This window comes from Malassezia sympodialis, genomic scaffold, assembly GCF_000349305.1.
Source record: "Malassezia sympodialis ATCC 42132 genomic scaffold, msy_sf_1, whole genome shotgun sequence".
Lineage (NCBI taxonomy): Eukaryota > Fungi > Basidiomycota > Malasseziomycetes > Malasseziales > Malasseziaceae > Malassezia > Malassezia sympodialis.
The window spans coordinates 178,445-197,625 of NW_017387799.1; the positions used below are offsets into that span (position 1 = coordinate 178,445).

General features: G+C 48.5%; 5 protein-coding genes and 2 pseudogenes across 7 annotated transcripts; 5 read left to right on the forward strand and 2 right to left on the reverse strand.

Annotated features, from left to right (window-relative positions):
* Positions 1-2,686: 2,686 nt before the first annotated feature.
* Positions 2,687-3,249, forward strand: MSY001_0074 (annotated as a pseudogene). Its single transcript has 3 exons — positions 2,687-2,783; positions 2,820-2,956; positions 3,199-3,249. Coding segments are annotated over exons 1-3 (285 nt in total).
* Positions 3,250-4,335: 1,086 nt separating this feature from the next.
* Positions 4,336-5,211, forward strand: MSY001_0075 (annotated as a pseudogene). The gene is made up of 2 exons: positions 4,336-4,540; positions 4,583-5,211. Coding segments are annotated over exons 1-2 (834 nt in total).
* A 388-nt stretch (positions 5,212-5,599) lies between these two features.
* On the reverse strand, positions 5,600-6,250 carry MSY001_0076 (uncharacterized protein; the record flags this gene model as incomplete). Its single annotated transcript, XM_018886105.1, has 1 exon — positions 5,600-6,250. The coding sequence occupies one exon, from the start codon at positions 6,248-6,250 to the stop codon at positions 5,600-5,602; it is 651 nt and encodes a 216-aa protein (XP_018738723.1).
* Positions 6,251-6,581: 331 nt separating this feature from the next.
* On the forward strand, positions 6,582-7,536 carry MSY001_0077 (uncharacterized protein; the record flags this gene model as incomplete). The annotated part of the gene is made up of 2 exons (XM_018886116.1): positions 6,582-6,584; positions 6,637-7,536. 2 exons carry the CDS (start codon positions 6,582-6,584, stop codon positions 7,534-7,536), a joined length of 903 nt encoding a protein of 300 aa, XP_018738724.1.
* A 458-nt stretch (positions 7,537-7,994) lies between these two features.
* Positions 7,995-11,172, forward strand: MSY001_0078 (uncharacterized protein; the record flags this gene model as incomplete). The annotated part of the gene is made up of 2 exons (XM_018886127.1): positions 7,995-9,411; positions 9,572-11,172. The coding sequence occupies 2 exons, from the start codon at positions 7,995-7,997 to the stop codon at positions 11,170-11,172; spliced, it is 3,018 nt and encodes a 1,005-aa protein (XP_018738725.1).
* A 1,267-nt stretch (positions 11,173-12,439) lies between these two features.
* On the forward strand, positions 12,440-15,840 carry MSY001_0079 (uncharacterized protein; the record flags this gene model as incomplete). Its single annotated transcript, XM_018886138.1, has 2 exons — positions 12,440-13,984; positions 14,290-15,840. The coding sequence occupies 2 exons, from the start codon at positions 12,440-12,442 to the stop codon at positions 15,838-15,840; spliced, it is 3,096 nt and encodes a 1,031-aa protein (XP_018738726.1).
* Positions 15,841-16,423: 583 nt separating this feature from the next.
* Positions 16,424-17,582, reverse strand: MSY001_0080 (uncharacterized protein; the record flags this gene model as incomplete). Its single annotated transcript, XM_018886149.1, has 4 exons — positions 16,424-16,433; positions 16,505-17,024; positions 17,160-17,384; positions 17,576-17,582. The coding sequence occupies 4 exons, from the start codon at positions 17,580-17,582 to the stop codon at positions 16,424-16,426; spliced, it is 762 nt and encodes a 253-aa protein (XP_018738727.1).
* Between the last annotated feature and the right edge of the window lie 1,599 nt (positions 17,583-19,181).

The window sequence follows — 19,181 nt, forward strand, 5'->3', positions numbered from 1 at the left end:
AGAATACGTGTACGAAATACTTTCCGATGAAAGGAGATAACGACAAATGGATCCATATCAAATGACGTTTTCGTCAAGTTTCTCCATCGAGGTAAGTCACGAGCGCTAATGACCTCGATCATGATAATCCCGAGTAGGTCACTGTTCGTTTTCAGATTAAAACTCCCAGCCTTCCGGCGTCTGCGCCGAGTGCGCCTTTTGGACTTGAAAGACATTATAACATGTGGTCGATTCGCAGAGTCAGATTTGGATCCAGTAGTATGAAAACTAGGTTTGCGCAGTGTCCATGACCGTCTATTCATGTCAGTTTCTGACATCACATCTGTATCGCTGGCCAAAGTGTTTTCAAGAGGATGTTGGGCAATCATCTGACTCTTTCTCTTATGCAACAATGAAATCCTTTTCATCTGCTCGGAATCATTCTGCAAAATAGCACCTTGTTGAGTATGAATTGCTTTGTGAGGGGTAAGAGGATCGAGTGTAAGAGCTTCTAGTGATTTTCGTACCGGCTCTTGATCAGAATCGGAGACAGGACTTTCTTCATCGTTCGATGCTTCTTCACCACTAGCCCCCTCATCGGAAAAATCCTCCAGTTCCTCGCGCATGCCAATAGTCCTAGTCGATGGCGCAAGATATGGATCGATTTCATTTTCATTGAACATCTTTTCAAGAGCCCTTGTCACTATTGTAACATCGCCATCATACTGAACAGGGCGAAGACCAATCTGTACTTCAAGTATTGCCGATGTTTTTCCATCGTTTCCTCTCAAAAAAATATCAAAAGGGAAGGAAGGCCATGTTGCATGTTCTGCATGAGATGATGCCCATTGTCCGAGAGACAGTGAATATTCAGAAAGAAAAACATTACTTTCTTCTTCAGTAGACCACAGCATGAATTCCAGTGAGCATAGAATTTTTTGGTGAAAGCTTGAAGTATAGCGAATATCTGGGTTTTCGGTTAGCAAGTTATTGGCAGTAGTACGGTGATTTAGCCAAGACCTTCGAATGGGATAATCAAATGTTTCAAGATTAAAACGCCAAAACTGAGGGTTAGATAAGGAACAATTGGGAAAAACAGTATTTCGACCATGAGGAATACCATGAAGACAAATTTCTAGGCTTAGATTACCATTTGGAGCATTATTCATTAAACGTAGGTGGCGAGGCTGCACACGTAGCTGCACAATAACATCGTCATTTTCATCATTGTCGCTTGCAACAATAGACTGTAGCTCTTCTATTTTGTCCTCTGCGTGTTCAGAATAATAAGGATTCACTTCATAATTAAGAGAAACCATGCAAGTTTGGCTGTCGGACGAAACTAGTCCAATGCTAATTCTGAGCAGAACGATTGTCAAGACGTCGAGAAAGCACGGACCCTCATCTCAGCTATGATAATTTTATACATCTCTAGCAAAGGACTTACTATAGCAGTTCCGGTAGCTCAGGGGTAGATGCGACAGATTGCAACTCGCAAACATCTGTAGGTCGCGAGTTCAAATCTCGCCCGGAACTTCTTTTTCTCATCTTACGTTTTTACTCCACTCGTGCCCCTCAATAGAAAGAGAACTTATATGGAGTGGCCTCATTAAATCAGCATTATGTTCTCATAGATACTACAAAGGTCGACTAGGTTGTGAAAGGAAAGGGTTTTCTTGTCGTGCCTTTTCAATAGCCTCTTCCAACCCTTTTTCTTTTAGGGCATGCTGTATGTTAATAAAATAGGAGGGAAACAAACCTGAATGCAATTTCTGTATTCCGCGAATAGTGCACCACAATCTGTTTCATAGCGAGCACGCAATGATTCAAGCTTTTGTGAATCGCTCTCGGATGAGGTGAAGAGTGAGGTCCTACGAGCTCTCCGACTTTCGGAATCTTTGCCGTACTGCTCTGAACCAACGAGTGATCCTGTACTGGCTTCAAGATATGATTTGAACCAATTATGAAAACAACGGTCATACTTCTGCTTCAAATGGGTGCATTCAGAAGACATAGAGTTCATTTGACCAAGAGTAAAACCCTCTATTTTGTCTTGACCTGTGTCCATGCTCAAATAAATATCACAGGTGTGGAAATTGATCTGAAAACGTAGGCGAAAAGCTGAACGCCATACGAGTAGCTATCGGTCAGATCACCGCTTGCTTTCGTAAGCGGGTCACCCCCCAAGCGAGAGCTGCGACGGAATATTATAGCAGGCCAACATTAATAAGAAAGCTATAGGAAGTACGACGAATCTAATACTTCTGGTCGGTTAGAATCGGCTGCCAATGTCAAACCATGGATGGGTTTAGGACGGTTCCATCATATAGGAGCGAAAGACTTAGATGATGGTATTGTTGTTCGCATTGGACGCATCCTAGATTTGAACTATGCATTTATTTTGGACTAATCATTTGGGCCCCGTCCCATACTCAACCAAGGTAGCGTCGATACATACCATCGTTGATGACTACTGAGAAACCAGCTTTCATTCCTCTTATGTTTAAGGGCCACGTGTCGCAACTAAAACTCAAGCTTGCAATTGCAACGATATGATTTGTCGAATCTACGTAAGCTGCCATTTTGCTGACGATTTGGACATATTCCATTGGCAACTAGACGGAAGATTCCGGATAGCCGCTGAAGGGCACAGAATCCCTTGAACCGCGAGTCGGAATTATCTACCACTTTCTTTACTTTCATTACCATGGGTTTCTCTGAAGGCGACGCTAAGAAGGGTGCTAACCTGTTCAAGACTCGTTGCGCTCAGTGCCACACCACTGAGGCTGGTGGCCCTAACAAGGGTAAGTTATAGCTCGTTTTTTTTCTAACTCTCACAGTCGGCCCCAACCTGAACGGTGTCTTTGGCCGCAAGACGGGTCAAGCCGAGGGTTTCAGCTACACTGCTGCTAACCAGAACAAGGGTATCACTTGGGATGAGAACACGCTCTTTGAGTACCTTGAGAACCCCAAGAAGGTATGTTCAGAGCTTAATCGAAGAATAAATGCTAACCGCGATAGTACATCCCTGGGTATGTATTGAAATGTCAGCCATGTTACAATATGATGTTGGCCGATTGTTTATTTAACGGATGGATGCTGACATTCTGTGCCTACGCGGTTACCGCATTTGGGGTATTTATTCTAGTACCAAGATGGGTATGTGTTGATAACTGGGATGAAATGACTAATGCAACAGCTTTCAACGGTCTTAAGAAGGAGAAGGACCGTAACGACCTCATCACTTTTATGCGTGAGGCTTGCAAGTAAGCAAATTCGTAGTTGTAGCTTGAGTGGCTGCTGGTCGCGCTCGACTCGCTTTCGTAGCCGACGAAATCAATCTTGGAACAACGCTATGGCGGGTATGGTTGCTGTGTCTGTACGAAGTTTAATGGCGTGCGTGCTGTGTACCTATCAAGCGTCACAATGGTTTTGTCAAAATAGCCAGAGCCTAGGGCTGCTAAGACAGTATTGGGAAAGAGCCCGTGAATTGAATAATCAAATACCATTATTCAAAATGGACCAATTAGAGTTGCTCCATCGGCCCAAATAGTGGGTTCAAAAGGTGAGCAACTACGCTGTCGCAAATTAACCCCCCGATCGGGTCGTTTGCACGCTCAACGCGTACATTTCAACAGTAGATCCGCAATTACTTCCGTCTTGGGGCCATACTATCACAAACCTTGGTCAACATAGTTGCTCCTGGAAGTTGTAACAATTATATCGTTTCTTAAGACTGATTACCTGCGAGTCATTTTGTCAAAATTTTGCAGTGACTTAGCCTTGTATCACAAGCAAACGTGCGATCTTGCATTTAAGCAACACGGATAGAGCATCGTTGTGCCTCAGTCAGTTAACCATCAGCTCACTGGCACCCAATTAATTGCAAGTCCAACTGCTGTAATTTCCCGAAAACGTGCAGATAATCATGTCGAATATCTCACACGAACGTTCGGTACCTACAAGCGAGAGAAGTTCAACAACAGAAATCGGCCAAGTGAATACTGGTAGCATACCAATAAGTCAAGCTACTGTGGGCCAAGCATCCAATTCTATGAATTCAGCCGCATCAACTAATTATTCTTCACCATCGCCTCCGCCTCCAGCCCCGCTATCATCTTTGCAAGCGCAACCCTTGCACTCTTACGAGTCGAGTACCGAGCACAATATGCGGGCGTCTCGTACAACAGAACCTACTAATTCGTCTTATGTGAACTACGCTATGTCTCGTGGAGCAGCGCCTATTGGGGCAGTGCCCTGGCCGGCAACTTCCAATGCCTCAATGGATCCCAGTGTATTGTATTCCCTAGAACGCGTACGTATTCATTGACTAACCATGAGATTCACTCCGCTTCGATGGCCTTGTGCAATACTGTTTCAGAGTATTTGAGCGCCCAAAATCAAGTTCCGCGTTCAGATGAACTTTCTGCGCTTTTGCCAATTGTGTCGGAAATTAATCAGGAGATCCGCACATTGACTTCGTCACAAGATGGTCGTGCGGGTCGCGACTATATGGATGTGGCACCTTACTATCCGTGGTTGCCTGGAAGCAACACATCTAGTACGTGACCTATAATTAGTCGACTTACCTTAGCAACACCAGCATACTGGTCCCCAAATACCCGTGACGAACGCGAGGCCAAACCAATCCGCATTGACGAAGGCAAATCCCAATTTCAGAGAGAGAATTCTAGCGTTCGAAACAAGTCTGAGCGTGCTATACAACGTGGGATCCGCGTATCCGCCGCTGCGGATGAACCTGGCCTTTCAGGGCACTATGCTAATGAGCATGAGCCGCTTGTGTCGGCAGGTAGTCGCCCGGAGCCGTATGGATCATACTCTGTCCGCACTTCTAAGGGTTCGGTCAGTGACTTAAATGCTTCGCAACAAACCTACGTGCCGAAGTATAAAAAGCGAAGTCGTGCCCCAGCCCCCGGAGTGTGTCATTCATGTGGCAATAGCGATACGCCCGAATGGCGTCGTGGACCTGATGGTGCGCGCACGCTTTGCAATGCATGTGGGTTGCACTTCGCTAAGTTAGTGCGACGCCGTACACTAGAATATGCAAGTGCGGCGCCCGGTGTTCCCATCCCGCCTGTGACCATTGCTGAGCTACGACAATCGACTAATGTGAACACAAATTCACCCAGTGTTGCGCAAGCAGATGATGAGCGCGCACGGATTGCCACGGAAACATCAGCGTCTCTCCCCTTACGGTCGAGCACGGACGTAGCCACTGGATCCCGTGTGGTAGAAGAGCCGTAGTCTGAAACGCCTCATCTGCGTTATTATCATGACAATCAGTCACATATTTCGTCTAACCAGAACTTAAAGGAGTATTTAGGTGACTGAAAAAAATCTTTAGTCCTACCGTAGGACCAAAGTATTGTACAGCCATCGTTGACGACCGCTAAAGCTCGCCTAGCCATGAAATAGTAAGCAACTTGGACAGGAAGGACATGCCTAATATATTTTGACGCAGGCGCTATGGCGCAGCTATAAAACGTTACCGAATAGAGGCTGCGAGATACGGCCGTGGGACGCACAAAGATACGACATAAGACCCCAAGGTATCGAGCCCAGCAGGGCCCACCAATCTCGAAGCCAGGTACTAGATCGCTTAACGGTAGCGCCTGAGCTGGAGGGTCTGCCGCCTGCGGTAGGCGGCGTTCTTGCCACCACCAATCGTGTTGTTGTAACGGTGACCCTTGCCGATGCCACGGCTCTTGTGGCCAGCAGCAGTGAGGCCACGCGACTCACGGTGCTTGTGCACAGGCTTGGCGATCCAGTTAATACGAGCATCGCGACGAATAGCCTTGTGCTGAGGGTCAACGCAAATGACCTCAAAGTACTTGTAAACACCATCCTGGTTCACCCAGTATGAGTTCAGAACACGGAGGTTCGATACCTTGCGGCCAACGCGCTCCTCGGCAAGAGCACGGAGCGAGCGCTGGGGCTTCAGGTGGTTCACACCCTGACGCACAGGCTTACCGTAAGTGGCACCCTTCGAGACGTGCTTCTTGCGGTTACCGCGGCGGACACGCACACGGTAGATAACGTAGCCCTGCTTGGCCTTATAGCCAAGGCGGCGAGCCTTGTCGGGGCGCGAAGGGCGCGAGGCACGGTGCACCACATTCAGCTGGCGGTACTCCCAGCAACTATATGTTAGCCATGGCAAAGATCGACACACGTACCGAACGCGAAGCAGGAAACGGAGCACATCACTCTGCTTCTTCTTGTACAGCTCCTCGAGGTACTTGTAGGCACCCATCTAAGTCTCATGTTAGCATTAAGTTCGCAAAGGGAACGAGGTAGACCATAGAGTATACCCCGTCCACCCAACATACCTTGATACTCTGGGAACTGGGATGGTAAGGAAGCAAGTGGATTCAGCCTACTCTGACATCCTCGTGCGCGACGCTTGCACATTTAGCGACCTAATAGGTAATAATCATTTTGGAAAATTAGAATACACGTGACATACGTATTGGATTGTAGTTTTGTGGATCGGCCGAGCGATCGAAGAACTGCAGCTCAAGCTCAGCAAAGGCATCGTAGGAGCAGTCTTTCGTTACGCAACCAACGACGCTGGTCGCTTCAAGATGGTGTGTATCAGCAGGCGTGTAATATGGAGCATTGTTACTAACACGTTAACAGCCTTTCACCAAGACTGTGAAGTCGGACGCCTACTTTTCGCGCTACCAGGTCAAGTACCGTCGCCGCCGTGAGGGTAAGACGGACTATTACGCGCGCAAGCGCATGGTCGCTCAGTTCAAGAACAAGTACAACGCGCCCAAGTACCGCCTTGTTGTTCGTTTCTCGAACCGCTTTGTGACCTGCCAGATTGTGCACGCTAAGATCCAGGGTGACTGTGTGCTGGCCCACGCCTCTTCGCGTGAGCTGCCTCGCTACGGCATTAAGCACGGTCTGGCGAACTGGACGGCTGCCTACGCCACTGGTCTTCTTGTCGCTCGTCGTGCGCTGAAGAAGCTTGGCTTGGACGAGAAGTACCCCGGTCAGGAGGAGCCCGACGGTGAGCTGGTGCACACTGAGCCTCTGGGTGATGATGAGCCCCGCCCCTTCAAGTGCTACTTGGACGTTGGTCTGAAGCGCACATCAACTGGTTCGCGTGTTTTCGGTGCAATGAAGGGTGCTTCTGACGGTGGTATCTTCATTCCTCACAACGAGCGTCGCTTCCCTGGTTACGATGTTGAATCGAAGGAGCTCGATGCTGACCTGCTTCGCAACTACATCTTCGGTGGCCACGTGGCTGAGTTCATGGAGTCCCTTGAAGAGGAGGATGACGAGCGCTTCAAGAAGCACTTCTCGTCGTACCTGGCTGATGACATTGGCAGTGAGGACATTGAGGAGATTTACGAGAAAGCCTACGAGGCCATCCGTGAGGACCCTGACTTCCGTCCCACTGAGAAGAGCAAGGACTGGGCTGCAGAGTCGAAGAAGTACAAGCAGCCTAAGCTCACGTACGAGCAGCGTAAGGCTCGTGTCCAGGAGAAGATCAACGCCTTCCAGCAGGAGTTCAACGTGGATGCCGAGTAAGAGTCAACCTTCAATGATTCTTTTTGTGTCCTAGTGACGCAGAATGAAAACAATTGCGACCTGCATTCTTATTCCATAAATTGTGAGAGCAGTAGAGCAATTGACGATGATCCTGACTATTGCCGACAGGGTACTCACTCGATAGTAATTTTGTGAGCACGTGCGTATATCGGATTTTGTTCGTGGCAAGGCGAGACAGAATCATGCAGATAGTCGCAGCAGGGATTTGACAAGTACATCTAGTCCTTGGCGACTTGCCATAGCTCGAGAGAGGTGGTACTACGGTGATGGTACGAGAAGCTGCCATTGTCTTTGGAGCTGCTGCACCTGCTTCGATCTACTACACAGCTTCCCAAGCACCCTCAGTTACGCCTGCGCTGCGTCATGATTTGCTATTCCCCACGGATGTAGGCCATGCTGGACAAGTTGAATCAGGCGCACGACCATTCCGTGCCCAAATGGGCTACATCAATTTTACAACGGAAAATCATGGTGAGTCAATTGAGCTACGCTGGCTTCCTAAAGATGCGGCCAAGGACAATGCAACCTCGGATGACATCTTCCGTAACTTGGGACCATCTTCCCCATACCGCCCGGCCGTTGACTTGTTTCCTGAGACGATGTCCTACCAATCTATTCCACCTAAGTGTAAAATTGAACAGGTTCATCTCATATATCGACATGGCGCACGATATCCTAACTACGAATCTAAAAATGGACCCAGAAATCTTGGAGACCGAATAGCCAATGCTAAAGCCACTCAACAATTTTATGCCATGGGTGATCTTTCCTTCCTTTATGAGTGGGAGTACACCTTAGGACTTGCCAAGCTAGTCAATCAAGGCGCTCAAGATATGTTTGTGGCAGGATCGCATGCATACTACCAGTACGGTGCTTTACTTGACCAAACGACACATAAGCCAGTCATCCGCACAACATCACAAAGCCGGATGCTTGATTCGGCAAGATATTGGACATTGGGGTTCTTTGGCTGGGATGCACCGACCAAGGTCCGCCTTGAAGTTTTGACCGAGGCAAAACATATGAACAGTACTTTGTCGCCCAAGTATGCCTGTAAGAATGCGAGAAAGAAACGTTTCAAAATGGGGCGCCAAGCTAGTTCCGAATGGGATAAAATCTTTTTGCCTCGCGTAGTTCAGAGATTACAGCCAATGTTGAGGGGCATCAACCTCACCAATGAGGACGTCATGGACATGATGAGCACTTGCGCCTACGAGACCGTGGGGCTGGGATATTCGCACTTTTGTCGGGTTTTTACGAAAGAGGAATGGGAAAACTTCGAGTACTCCATGGATTTGAGGTTCCAGGGTGACCATGGTTTCATGAGTCCCACAGGAAAGGCACAAGGCATTGGTTGGGTTACAGAGCTCAAGCATCGATTGCTGCACAAACCCTTTACAGGACCTTGGTCGTCACAGAATTTTACCATAAATACAGATCAAATCTACTTTCCTGTCGATCAACCTTTTTATGTCGACTTTACTCATGACACCGTGCTTACGGGCATTATCACCGCACTCAACTTGACTCAGTTCGGCGAGTTTCTTGATCCAAAGCAGTTGAATCCGCATAGAAGATACCGCGCAAGTCATGTCACTCCATTTGCAGCCCGTCTAGTTCTAGAGGTGATCGCCTGTGATGAGGAAAAGTGGATTCGTATGAAGCTCAATGAGGCTATTATACCCCTTAATCAAGATCAAGGTTGTCCTAACAGAAAGGACGGGCTATGTCCCTTGACTGGATTCATCAGACATCTAGAACAAGCCTATGATGAGTCTATGTATGGTTTGTCCTGCTTCGGGAAAAATGGCACAGACTTTGTTCTCTATGGTCCCGTGCACCGAGGCGTTCCAAGTTAGTTACGTAGCGTATGCAAATGTTGCATTGGATAGGGTTCGCACGTGCAACTTTGTTAACTTGTGAAATTCGACTATTTTTGGCCACGCTGCAGCCCAACACAACAACACTACGCCAACGCGATAGCCTCTAACTTGCAATAAACACCCCATGTTAGGGCTAGTGCCACTGGTACCGTTGTTCTTGGCCACCTACGTCTGTGCCGACGAAGTTTACTGGGGAAATGTGACAGGTACTTCTGACAGGCTATTTCCGACCGATATTGGTTTCTACTCGGACCAAGTGCCGGGTGGATCCCCTTTTAATGCCATGTCTGATAGTCTTGGATCCGATCACCGTGAGTCAGTCGAAATGCGATGGGTACCCAAGGGTGAAAACCATTCGCTCGCCAACTGGAAAGATTTGTGGTTCAACCTTGGTGATATGTCTCCTTACCATCCTGCTACGGAGTTATTTCCCGACATGGTACAGTATTCGGCAGTTCCCAAGCAGTGCAGTATAAAACAGGTGCACATTCTTCATCGTCATGGAGCCGAATATCCTGACAAGGGCCACAAGTCTGGCCCTGGCAACTTTGGGAAGAAGATCAAAGAGCAGCGAAAGAAAGGCGAACTGAAGGTCTCGGGCGAGCTCTCTTTCCTTAACGACTGGGACTATGACCTTGGCCAGAAGATCCTAACTCACTATGGTTCGGAGGAGTTGTTCAAGTCGGGTGTCAAACACTACTATGACTATGCAAAGCTCTTGGATGACTTCAAGGGGAAGCCTGTTTTTCGCACGACTTCGCATAGCCGCGTTCTCGATTCGGCGCGCTATTTTTCTCTAGGCTTCTTTGGCTGGGATGCGCCTTCGAAGTATAACTTGGAGGTTCTCACCGAAGAAGATTACCAGAACAATACGCTCGCACCCAAGAATGCTTGCCGCAATGCCGACAATGATGACTTTATGTTCGACAGCTACCTTAGCTCCCAGTGGCAGGCCATCTACTTAGAAGCCCCTCGGAAGCGTCTCCAGAAGAGCATTTCCTCGATCAATCTGACACACACTGACGTTTACAACATGATGCTCAATTGTCCTTATCTCACATACGGTATTGGCTTCTCCGATTTCTGCCACCTTTTCACCGCCGAGGACTGGCGCAACTTTGAGTATGATCAGGACCTCCAGACATACGGCAAGCATGGCTTCATGAACCCCACCGCTCGAGCGCAGGGTATTCCTTTCGTGCAAGATCTCACCGCACGTTTACTGAAGAAGAGGTTCACCGGTCCTGTGACGGCCCAGAACATGACGCTCGATCTCAACTCCACCTACACGCCCCTCGATCAACCATTTTATGCCGACTTTTCCCATCACAGTGTGATTACGGGTATTATGACTGCTTTGAACCTCACGCAGTTCAAGGACTGGCTCAATGCCACCAAGCCGAACCCTCACCGCAAGTATCGTACCAGTCACGTCACACCTTTGGCCATGCGCATGGCCTGGGAAGTGATGGATTGTGACAGGAATGGAGGCAAGGAAGAGTACATCCGCATGAAGTTAAATGACGTTGTTTATCCCTTGGACGAATCCAATGGTTGCCAGAAGCGCAAGGATGGTCTGTGCAAGCTAACAGACTACACAGAATTTCTTGCGAACCACGCATACAAGGCCTCCAAGTTTGACCTCGTGTGCTTTGGCAAGAATCAAACTGACTTTATTCTCACGGGTCCTGTCACCGATGGTGTCATCCCCGACGAAGATATTCGCTCTTAGACCCATTGGAAGTGGAAATGAGGGCCTTGACAGAAGTTGGGAATAATCTACATAAAGACCATAGCTAATGATATGCACAGAGTGAAACCAATAATGGTAAAAGTCGGAATACGCAAATGGTTAGCCATGGAAGGTGCTTCAGGTCCCGGTGCGTTCTGATCAGGGTCTTTGCTCTCGGTTAATTCAAGCACGTGGGTTTCCGGGTCTGGCTGGATGGTATACACCATTCCACCAATCTTTTCACCACTGTCACAGCCAGTAAATACGACATTCATCCCAATCATATTAATGTACACCATTTCATAACCAGTTTGGCCTGGCTTCAAAGTGAAAGTTCCGCTGCCGCCCTGAACATTGATATCTCGCTGAGTGTCCATGCTCATAGCCTTTCCCAAATCAAATCCAGAGACCGGCAGACCTGTAGCCGTAACCGCATAACTGTAAAATGTTTCTCGTAGGTTCTTGGTTGGCACAGGGCAGTCATTGTTGCCCATAGGACATAATATTACGTCCGATACGCGCACACCCAAGCGGGGATAAGAATCAACAAAGAGTCTCTCTGCTCCACTGCAAAAAACAGCGTTATTTGGTACGGAGGCATTACGCTTCGATGCATCAATTAATGGCGGGTTGCCTTGATCCTCATTCGTTGTATTTTTCGTGGCCATGTACTTGATGTCGACAAAATTCTGAGTTGGAGTGTACACTTTTCCACCCACAGGAGCTCCACCGCACCCTGTAAATGTGACATTGTGAATTTTCATGGGCACTTGCAAACTTGCATACCCTGTTGTGCCTGGCATAGGTGTCACGCCAAGTGACGATCCTGTGAATGCATCGGTTGAGCTGTTATCGAAGTCTGAACCCACCATTTGCGAGAAGCTTATTCCTGTTACGAAAAGACCATTGTTGGTTATACCAAATGAATGAAAATCCACTTGCAACTCCGGATTGCTCCAAACTTTATTGCAGTTATTATTACTAGGAGGGCATGAAACCAAATTCGACGCTTTCACAAAAGCAAGGGTTGTTCCTACGTCGTCATCCACTTTTTCGAGTCCTTTACAATGTAATGCACCTGGTTTTAATGAGTTTGCCCATACAAATGTCGTGCATAGTACAAGCCAAAACAACCTTTTCATCGTGTACAGGGAAGCCGAGGATCGGAGGCACGACAGTCTCCACACCCCAAATAGGAACACGTGCCTTGCACGAACCACTTAAATGAAACAGCTTTCTCTACGGGCCCAATGTGATCCCTCCCGGCATGTTGCCCGTGTCATTCCTCGTCATTGCTGTCTCCTTGATCGGTAATTCTTATGGTGCCAACTCGACCAATTGGTCTAATGTAACGGGCACTTCCGGTTCTGTATTTCCCACAAATGTAGGGAATTTGGGTGACGTGGCCCCTGGCCTAGCGCCGATGACGGCCCAGGATGACCAGTTGAATTCGACTCAGTTTGTGAAGGGCTATGGTATTGATATGCGCGACAAACCCCTGGGAGGCAGTGAATCCTTTGACGTTTACAATAATTTTGGACCTTACACCGCCTGGCGACCGGCTGAGAACTTGTTCCCGGAGACAAATCCGTACCGCATCATGCCTTCTCAGTGCCAGTTGAAGCAAGTTCACATCATCCACCGCCATGGAGCACGCTATCCAACGGATGGTATGGATGATGGCCCTGGTCTTTTTGGTGCTATGGTGATGAATGGAACGCGTAATGGTACTTTTAAGGCGACTGGAGACCTAGCCTTTTTGAACCACTGGAATTACACCCTTGGTCAGGCCCTTCTGGTTCATCAAGGTGCACAGGAACTTTTTGACTCGGGAGTGAAGCACTATTATGAGTACGGACGTCTTCTGAGCAACATGTCAGAAAAACCGGTCATCCGCACAACGAGTTCCAGTCGCGTGTTGGACTCATCCCGCTACTGGACTCTCGGATTTTTTGGCTGGGATGCTAACGAGAAAATGAATCTGGAAGTGTTAACTGAAGCTCAGGGACAGAACAACACATTGGAGCCCAAGTACGCTTGCCCCGAAGGTAAGGAGTTCAAATTCGGAGATGAGATGCGTAAGGAATGGCAAAAAGTGTACTTGAAGGATGCCTTAAAGCGTTGGCAACAACACATTCAGGGTTTGAACTTGACCATCGAGGATATGTTTAATGCCATCCAGGTATGCCCATACGAAACAGCCGGGATTGGATATTCGAAATTCTGCTCCCTCTTCACGAAGGAAGAGTGGGAGGGTTTTGAATACGATGCAGACCTCAAGTTTCAGGGGAATTCCGGCTTCATGAATCCGATGGGCAAGCCCATGGGTATTGGCTACGTGCAGGAGTTTCTGGCGCGTATCTCGAAGCAGACCATCACCGACGCAACTAGTCAAAACATGACCTTGGACCGTAATGTTACTTATTTCCCTCTCGACCAGAGATTTTATGCCGACTTTACGCACGACACAGTGATCGTCAACATTCTTACAGCTTTCAATCTTACTCAGATTGCCGATAAGTTGGAGGCCAAGAATCCTGACAAAAATCGCCGTTTCCGTGCTAGTGCCATCGTGCCATTTGGCGCTCGTATTGCCCTTGAGCTGATGGACTGTGAGAAAGAGAAAGAAATTGTTCCTTTCATTCGTATAAAAATCAATGATGCAGTCGTGCCTCTGGATGAAGGGCAAGGATGTGAGAAGCGTCCTGATGGTCTGTGCGCCAAGTCAGCCTTCGAAAAGCATCTGAAGGATAGTATCGAAGCTTCCCATTATGAACTAGCCTGTTTTGGCAAGAATGGCACCGACTTTACGGTGACATCGCCTGTTTCGCAAGGTCAGCTGGAGGACGCGCAGCGTCGTAATAAATGAGCCGCATTTAGGCAAGCGTATGGTGATGCAGCTTATATCAGGGGTTGAAAGATTTATTTAATTCCGTACTTTTTTATTGGTTACGTTTATATTGGCGCAGCACCCAGGCAACGCTCATGGTGCACGTGGGCAATCTTGCCATGACAGCTTAAAACGATACGAGCACACAGATTCCTGTATCCCTCTCCAACATGCTTGGCCCTATCGTACTTGCGCCGCTCCTTCTAGCCATTTCGGCCAGTGCTCAGGAGCCTTCTCAAAGCTTCAACAATGTCACTGGCACTGCGAACACCACTTTCCCTACTGATGTGGGGTTTGCTGGACCCGTCAAGTACGAGGGGCTTCCTCTATTGGCGCAAGATGATGCCGTCAACTCCACTGTGTTTCAGAATAATGGCTACGGTATTGAAATGCGTGAGCCCCCCCTGAATTCCACCGTGGACCAGGCAACACCCGACGACATTTTCCGCAACCTTGGCACCACTTCGCCCTACCGTGCCGCGGACGATCTTTTCCCTGAGACAAATGCCTATCGCGCTATGCCTGAACAATGTGAGATCAAGCAGGTTCACATTCTTCACCGTCACGGCTCTCGCAACCCGACGCTTAGTGCCCATGAAGCGTCATTTGTTTTCGGTTCTACGGTCATGAATGCCTCGAAAGCAGGCAACCTAAGCGCTTCTGGTGATCTGGCCTTCTTAAGCGACTGGAACCTGACCATTGGTGCAGAAACCCTTGTGCACCAGGGCTCACAGGAACTCTTTGACTCTGGCGTCAAGCACTACTATGACTACGCGCGTCTCATGCAAAACTATACCGACAAGCTCGTTCTCCGTACCACTTCGCAGAGCCGCATGCTGGATTCTGCTCGCTACTGGGCGCTTGGTTTCTTCGGCTGGAATGCCTCTGAGCTGGTCAATCTCGAGGTGCTCACTGAGGCTTCGAAGCAGAACGACACCCTTGCTGCATACTACAGCTGCCCGAACTCCAACAAGGACAGCTTCTTCCTGGGCGACCAGCTGAGTTCGCAATGGCAGGAAGTCTACACTCAGGCACCCATTCAGCGTATCCAGCCCATGATCCCTGGTGTCAAGCTGACACCCAGCCTGTTGTACGGCATGATGAGCCTTTGCCCCTATGAGACCGTGGCTACCGGTGCCTCTCGTTTCTGTGGCCTTTTCACGAAGACTGACTGGGAAAACTACCAGTACGACATTGACCTGCAGTTCCAGGGTAACTATGGTTTCATGAACCCCTCCGGAAAGGCTCAAGGCCTTGGTTGGGTAATTGAGTTCCTCACTCGTCTCAACGGTACCTCGTTCCATGGTCCTGTCTCTGGCCAGAACACGACACTGGACAGGAACTCTACCTATTTCCCTACTAAGCAGCCCCTTTACGCTGACTTTACTCACGACGACATCATTCACTCTGCCCTTACAGCTCTGAATGTAACTCAAATTTCTGACTTCTTGCCTGCCACCGAAACCAACCCGAACCGCCGGTATCGCTCCAGCCGTGTGACTCCCTTCGCCGCTCGTTTGGTTTGGGAGGTGATGGACTGCAAGGATGAGACGAACAACACATCTCCCTATATTCGTGCCAAGATCAACGAAGCAGTCATCCCACTTAACGAGGACCAGGGCTGTACTGCTCGTCCTGACGGACTCTGCAAGCTGTCAGACTTTTGGTCGCACCAGTGGCAGAACGCTCCTAAGGATGCCAAGTTCAACCTTATCTGTTTCGGAAAGAATGGTACAGATTTCACAGTGACGGGTCCCGTTCGTAATGGTACCATTTAGTTAGGTAGCTTCATATTGCTAGGTTATGTGGTACGATAGGGCTTGGCCTGGGCTCGCGCAAGTGGAGGTCTGCTGTGGCGCCTTACGATCCTAATTGCCACGTGACCAAACCCGTGTTCCGATTTGGGCCGCCGGCAAAGCTGCTCTTGCAACTGCCCATTCATCATGGTTGTTCAGCGCGCTGCTAAGCAGGCTACCAACTGGAAGAAGATGTACGTGAGAAGTTTATGCTAACAGATCAGCGTTCCTGTTGAGGTTTACCCTATTGTCGTCCTTACAGGTCTCGCTTTGGGTGCCGCTACTTGGCAGATCAGCCGGTGTGCCCGCTCGCCTGACGTGATCTGGGACAAGAAGGTTTGTATTGCCACCACGTAAACTAACCCTAAGAACAACCCGACCCCGTGGAACAACATCGAGCCCGGCACGCAGTACAAGCTCTGGAACCTTGGTGTATGTTTTCTTGTTTGCTAACATCTCTAGGGCACTTTCGACAAGATGTACAAGCGCGACCGCCTTTAAGTTAGCACAATACAGACTGAAATCCATCACTCATGGTGTTTTTGTTCGGTGTGATAATGATCTATTAGACGGATCTAGTACACATATGGGATAATGCGATAAGGCACCCGCTTGCACTGTAATAAGTCAGGTTAGCGTCACGTACGTAAGTGTCCCAGCTGTAGTAGATGTGGTCAGTACTTGCTCTTTGGCAGTGACGTACTCGGATCCATATTTCTTCTTGCATGCATCATCATCGCGTAGCTGGCGGTGCACCAGCAGGACTGCAAAATACACGACATAGAAGTAAGGGATGGGTGTGCTAAAACCGCATGGAAGACACCATGCCCATGCCATGATCCAATCGCCCAGGTAATTGGGGTGACGGCTGCGGCCCCACCAGCCAGACACGAGCAGCTTACTACCTGTCGAGGTTGTCATATACTGCAGGTCTTGGAAGTAAGGAATTTCTGACGTACTTTTCGGGTTCTTGCCATGTCGGAAATCATTCTTTTCGACATTAGATGTGCGGAAGATATAGTAGCCCACGGACTGCACGGCCAGGACAGCAACTATGCCCATCCATCCCAGCTTGACCGGCGAAAATGCAAGATAACGCGCTTGTAAACTGTAGGTAAAAGGTAACCATGCCAAGTCGCCCACACTCAGCATAAATCCGAAGCCATCTGTAGTGATATCCATTTGGGTCAAAATGGTAGATTCATGGAGGAGCGAATCCACCACGTACCACGAATGGAAAATAGTTACGAGAATCATGCTGTCTGAAACTTCACCAAATGTTTTCCACTGGTGACACGCACAACTCAGATCCAAAAACACCCAGAGTAGCAGACCAGGGCGAAGTTCATTGAAAGTCTTGATATCGAATTTTCCGATTCGCGGATTGAGCTCGCGACCAATGAACCAGTCAAACAACGGGTTGCCACTGTTTCCACCAAGGGCAAGCAGCTTGTTCCCTGTGAAAGAGCCTGCGTAAACAAAGAATGCTTGCACCAGCGAGTTTACGAAAGCAGCCGTCAAGAGACCTGGCCAATGATCATACAAGATCGAAAAAACATCAGGGCGTTTCACAATAACGCCGACAGCGACTCCCAGAGCTAGTGCACCGGTGGAAAAGGCATTGATTTTATACTCCAGCGTTGCACCAGTGCGAAGAGGAAGACCCTGTACCCACTTACCAGGAAGGACGAACCAAGCAATCACACAATAAACATACCATCCATAATAGATAGCCCATGCTCTCTTGTCGGTAAAACTTGCAATAAAGCTGGTACGCGCAAATTCCCACAAGGCATCTGGTCGCGAGATCGGTAAGGATAAATCACAACCCAGCTCCTCGCTGCAACCGAATGCGAGGTAATACATAGTAAGAGGAACTGTCACAGTCACAAAAAGAGCGCCAAAAAATCCTCCGAATTCAAGTTCCTTTGAGCGTGGTGCCAATACTTCTTTGCTATGTGCTGGTTTCGGTGGCATGATCTGTACAATAACTTGATGCACTGTGGAGCCTATTTAGTTCCTCCACAACCACACAACCTGCACGGGGCAAGCAACAAGATGCATGGGAGTTGGATCCTTTGGCTAGCCTCAGTATTTTGGTCCATCCTTTCTCATGCATCGCCATTACAGCAATATCCATTCAGGCAAAGGTATACAGATGTGACTGCTTCCAGAGAACTCCTATTGTCAGAGTGTCCTAACTCGGGAGCTAGGCCTGTCCTTCGGGTCGCTATTATCGGGGCTGGTGTTTCTGGTACCAGCTCAGCCTACTTCCTGTCTACGGCCCAGGAGAAACTAAATCGACTACGACTTAGGGAAATACCTGGCTGTGCGAATTCTACTTTGCCCGAACATATATCCATCACTGTATATGAACGCACAGGCCGTGTTGGTGGTCGTGTGTACGGCGTTCATCCCCTCAATGATAGCAGCATCATGCCTGTCGAAATCGGTGCTAGCATTTATGCTGACATCAATAAAAATATGGCGCGAGCTGTAAAGGCTTTGCGCTTTAAGTCTATATCTCGGGAGATACTGCCGGGTAGTCGTTTGGGTCTCTGGGATGGGAAGGAATTCATCTTCAACGACTTTAAAGGAAGTAAATGGGATTACTGGAAACTATACTGGCGGTATGGATCCAGTCCACGTACACTTTTGGATTTGTACGCAGTCCAGCACTAATAACAGGGTCGATCGTACTGTGTCTCAGTTTCTACAAATCTATTCCCCAAAATTCTTACACGATCGGAGAACGTCACAAAAAACCAAGACAGGCTATCCTTGGTCATCTTTAGATGGGTTTATTGATTCACTGAATCTCCGTGAGCTTGCTCAGCTGCAGGCCCATACGTACTTTGTTCAGAATAAAGTGTCCCCTGTGTTCGTGGAAGAAATGGTCAATGCGGCCACAAGAGCTAATTATGCACAATCAGTCGAGCAAGTTCATGCGCTGGCCGGTATGGTATCTATGAAAGCAGCGAACGCGTTTAGTATTCGTGGCGGTAATGAACAGCTCTTTCAAAGGCTTATGAATGATAGTGGTGCTTCGCTTAGGCTCAATACCCGAGGCGATGTGACTGGGATCATGCGCATGAGCCTTGCGGAGCAAGACCGGCACACTGAATGGTGGGTGGGAACGCGTGATGGTCATGGAGAAGCTTATGACATGGTGATTATTGCTACACCGTGGGATCAATCTTCTATCACGCTACTAAATACAGAGAAACGAATCCCACACATGCACTTTAAAACCATACATGTGACCTTGGTGGTAACAGATGCCAGTCACGTCGATCCGAAATACTTTGGCATTAATGGATTGA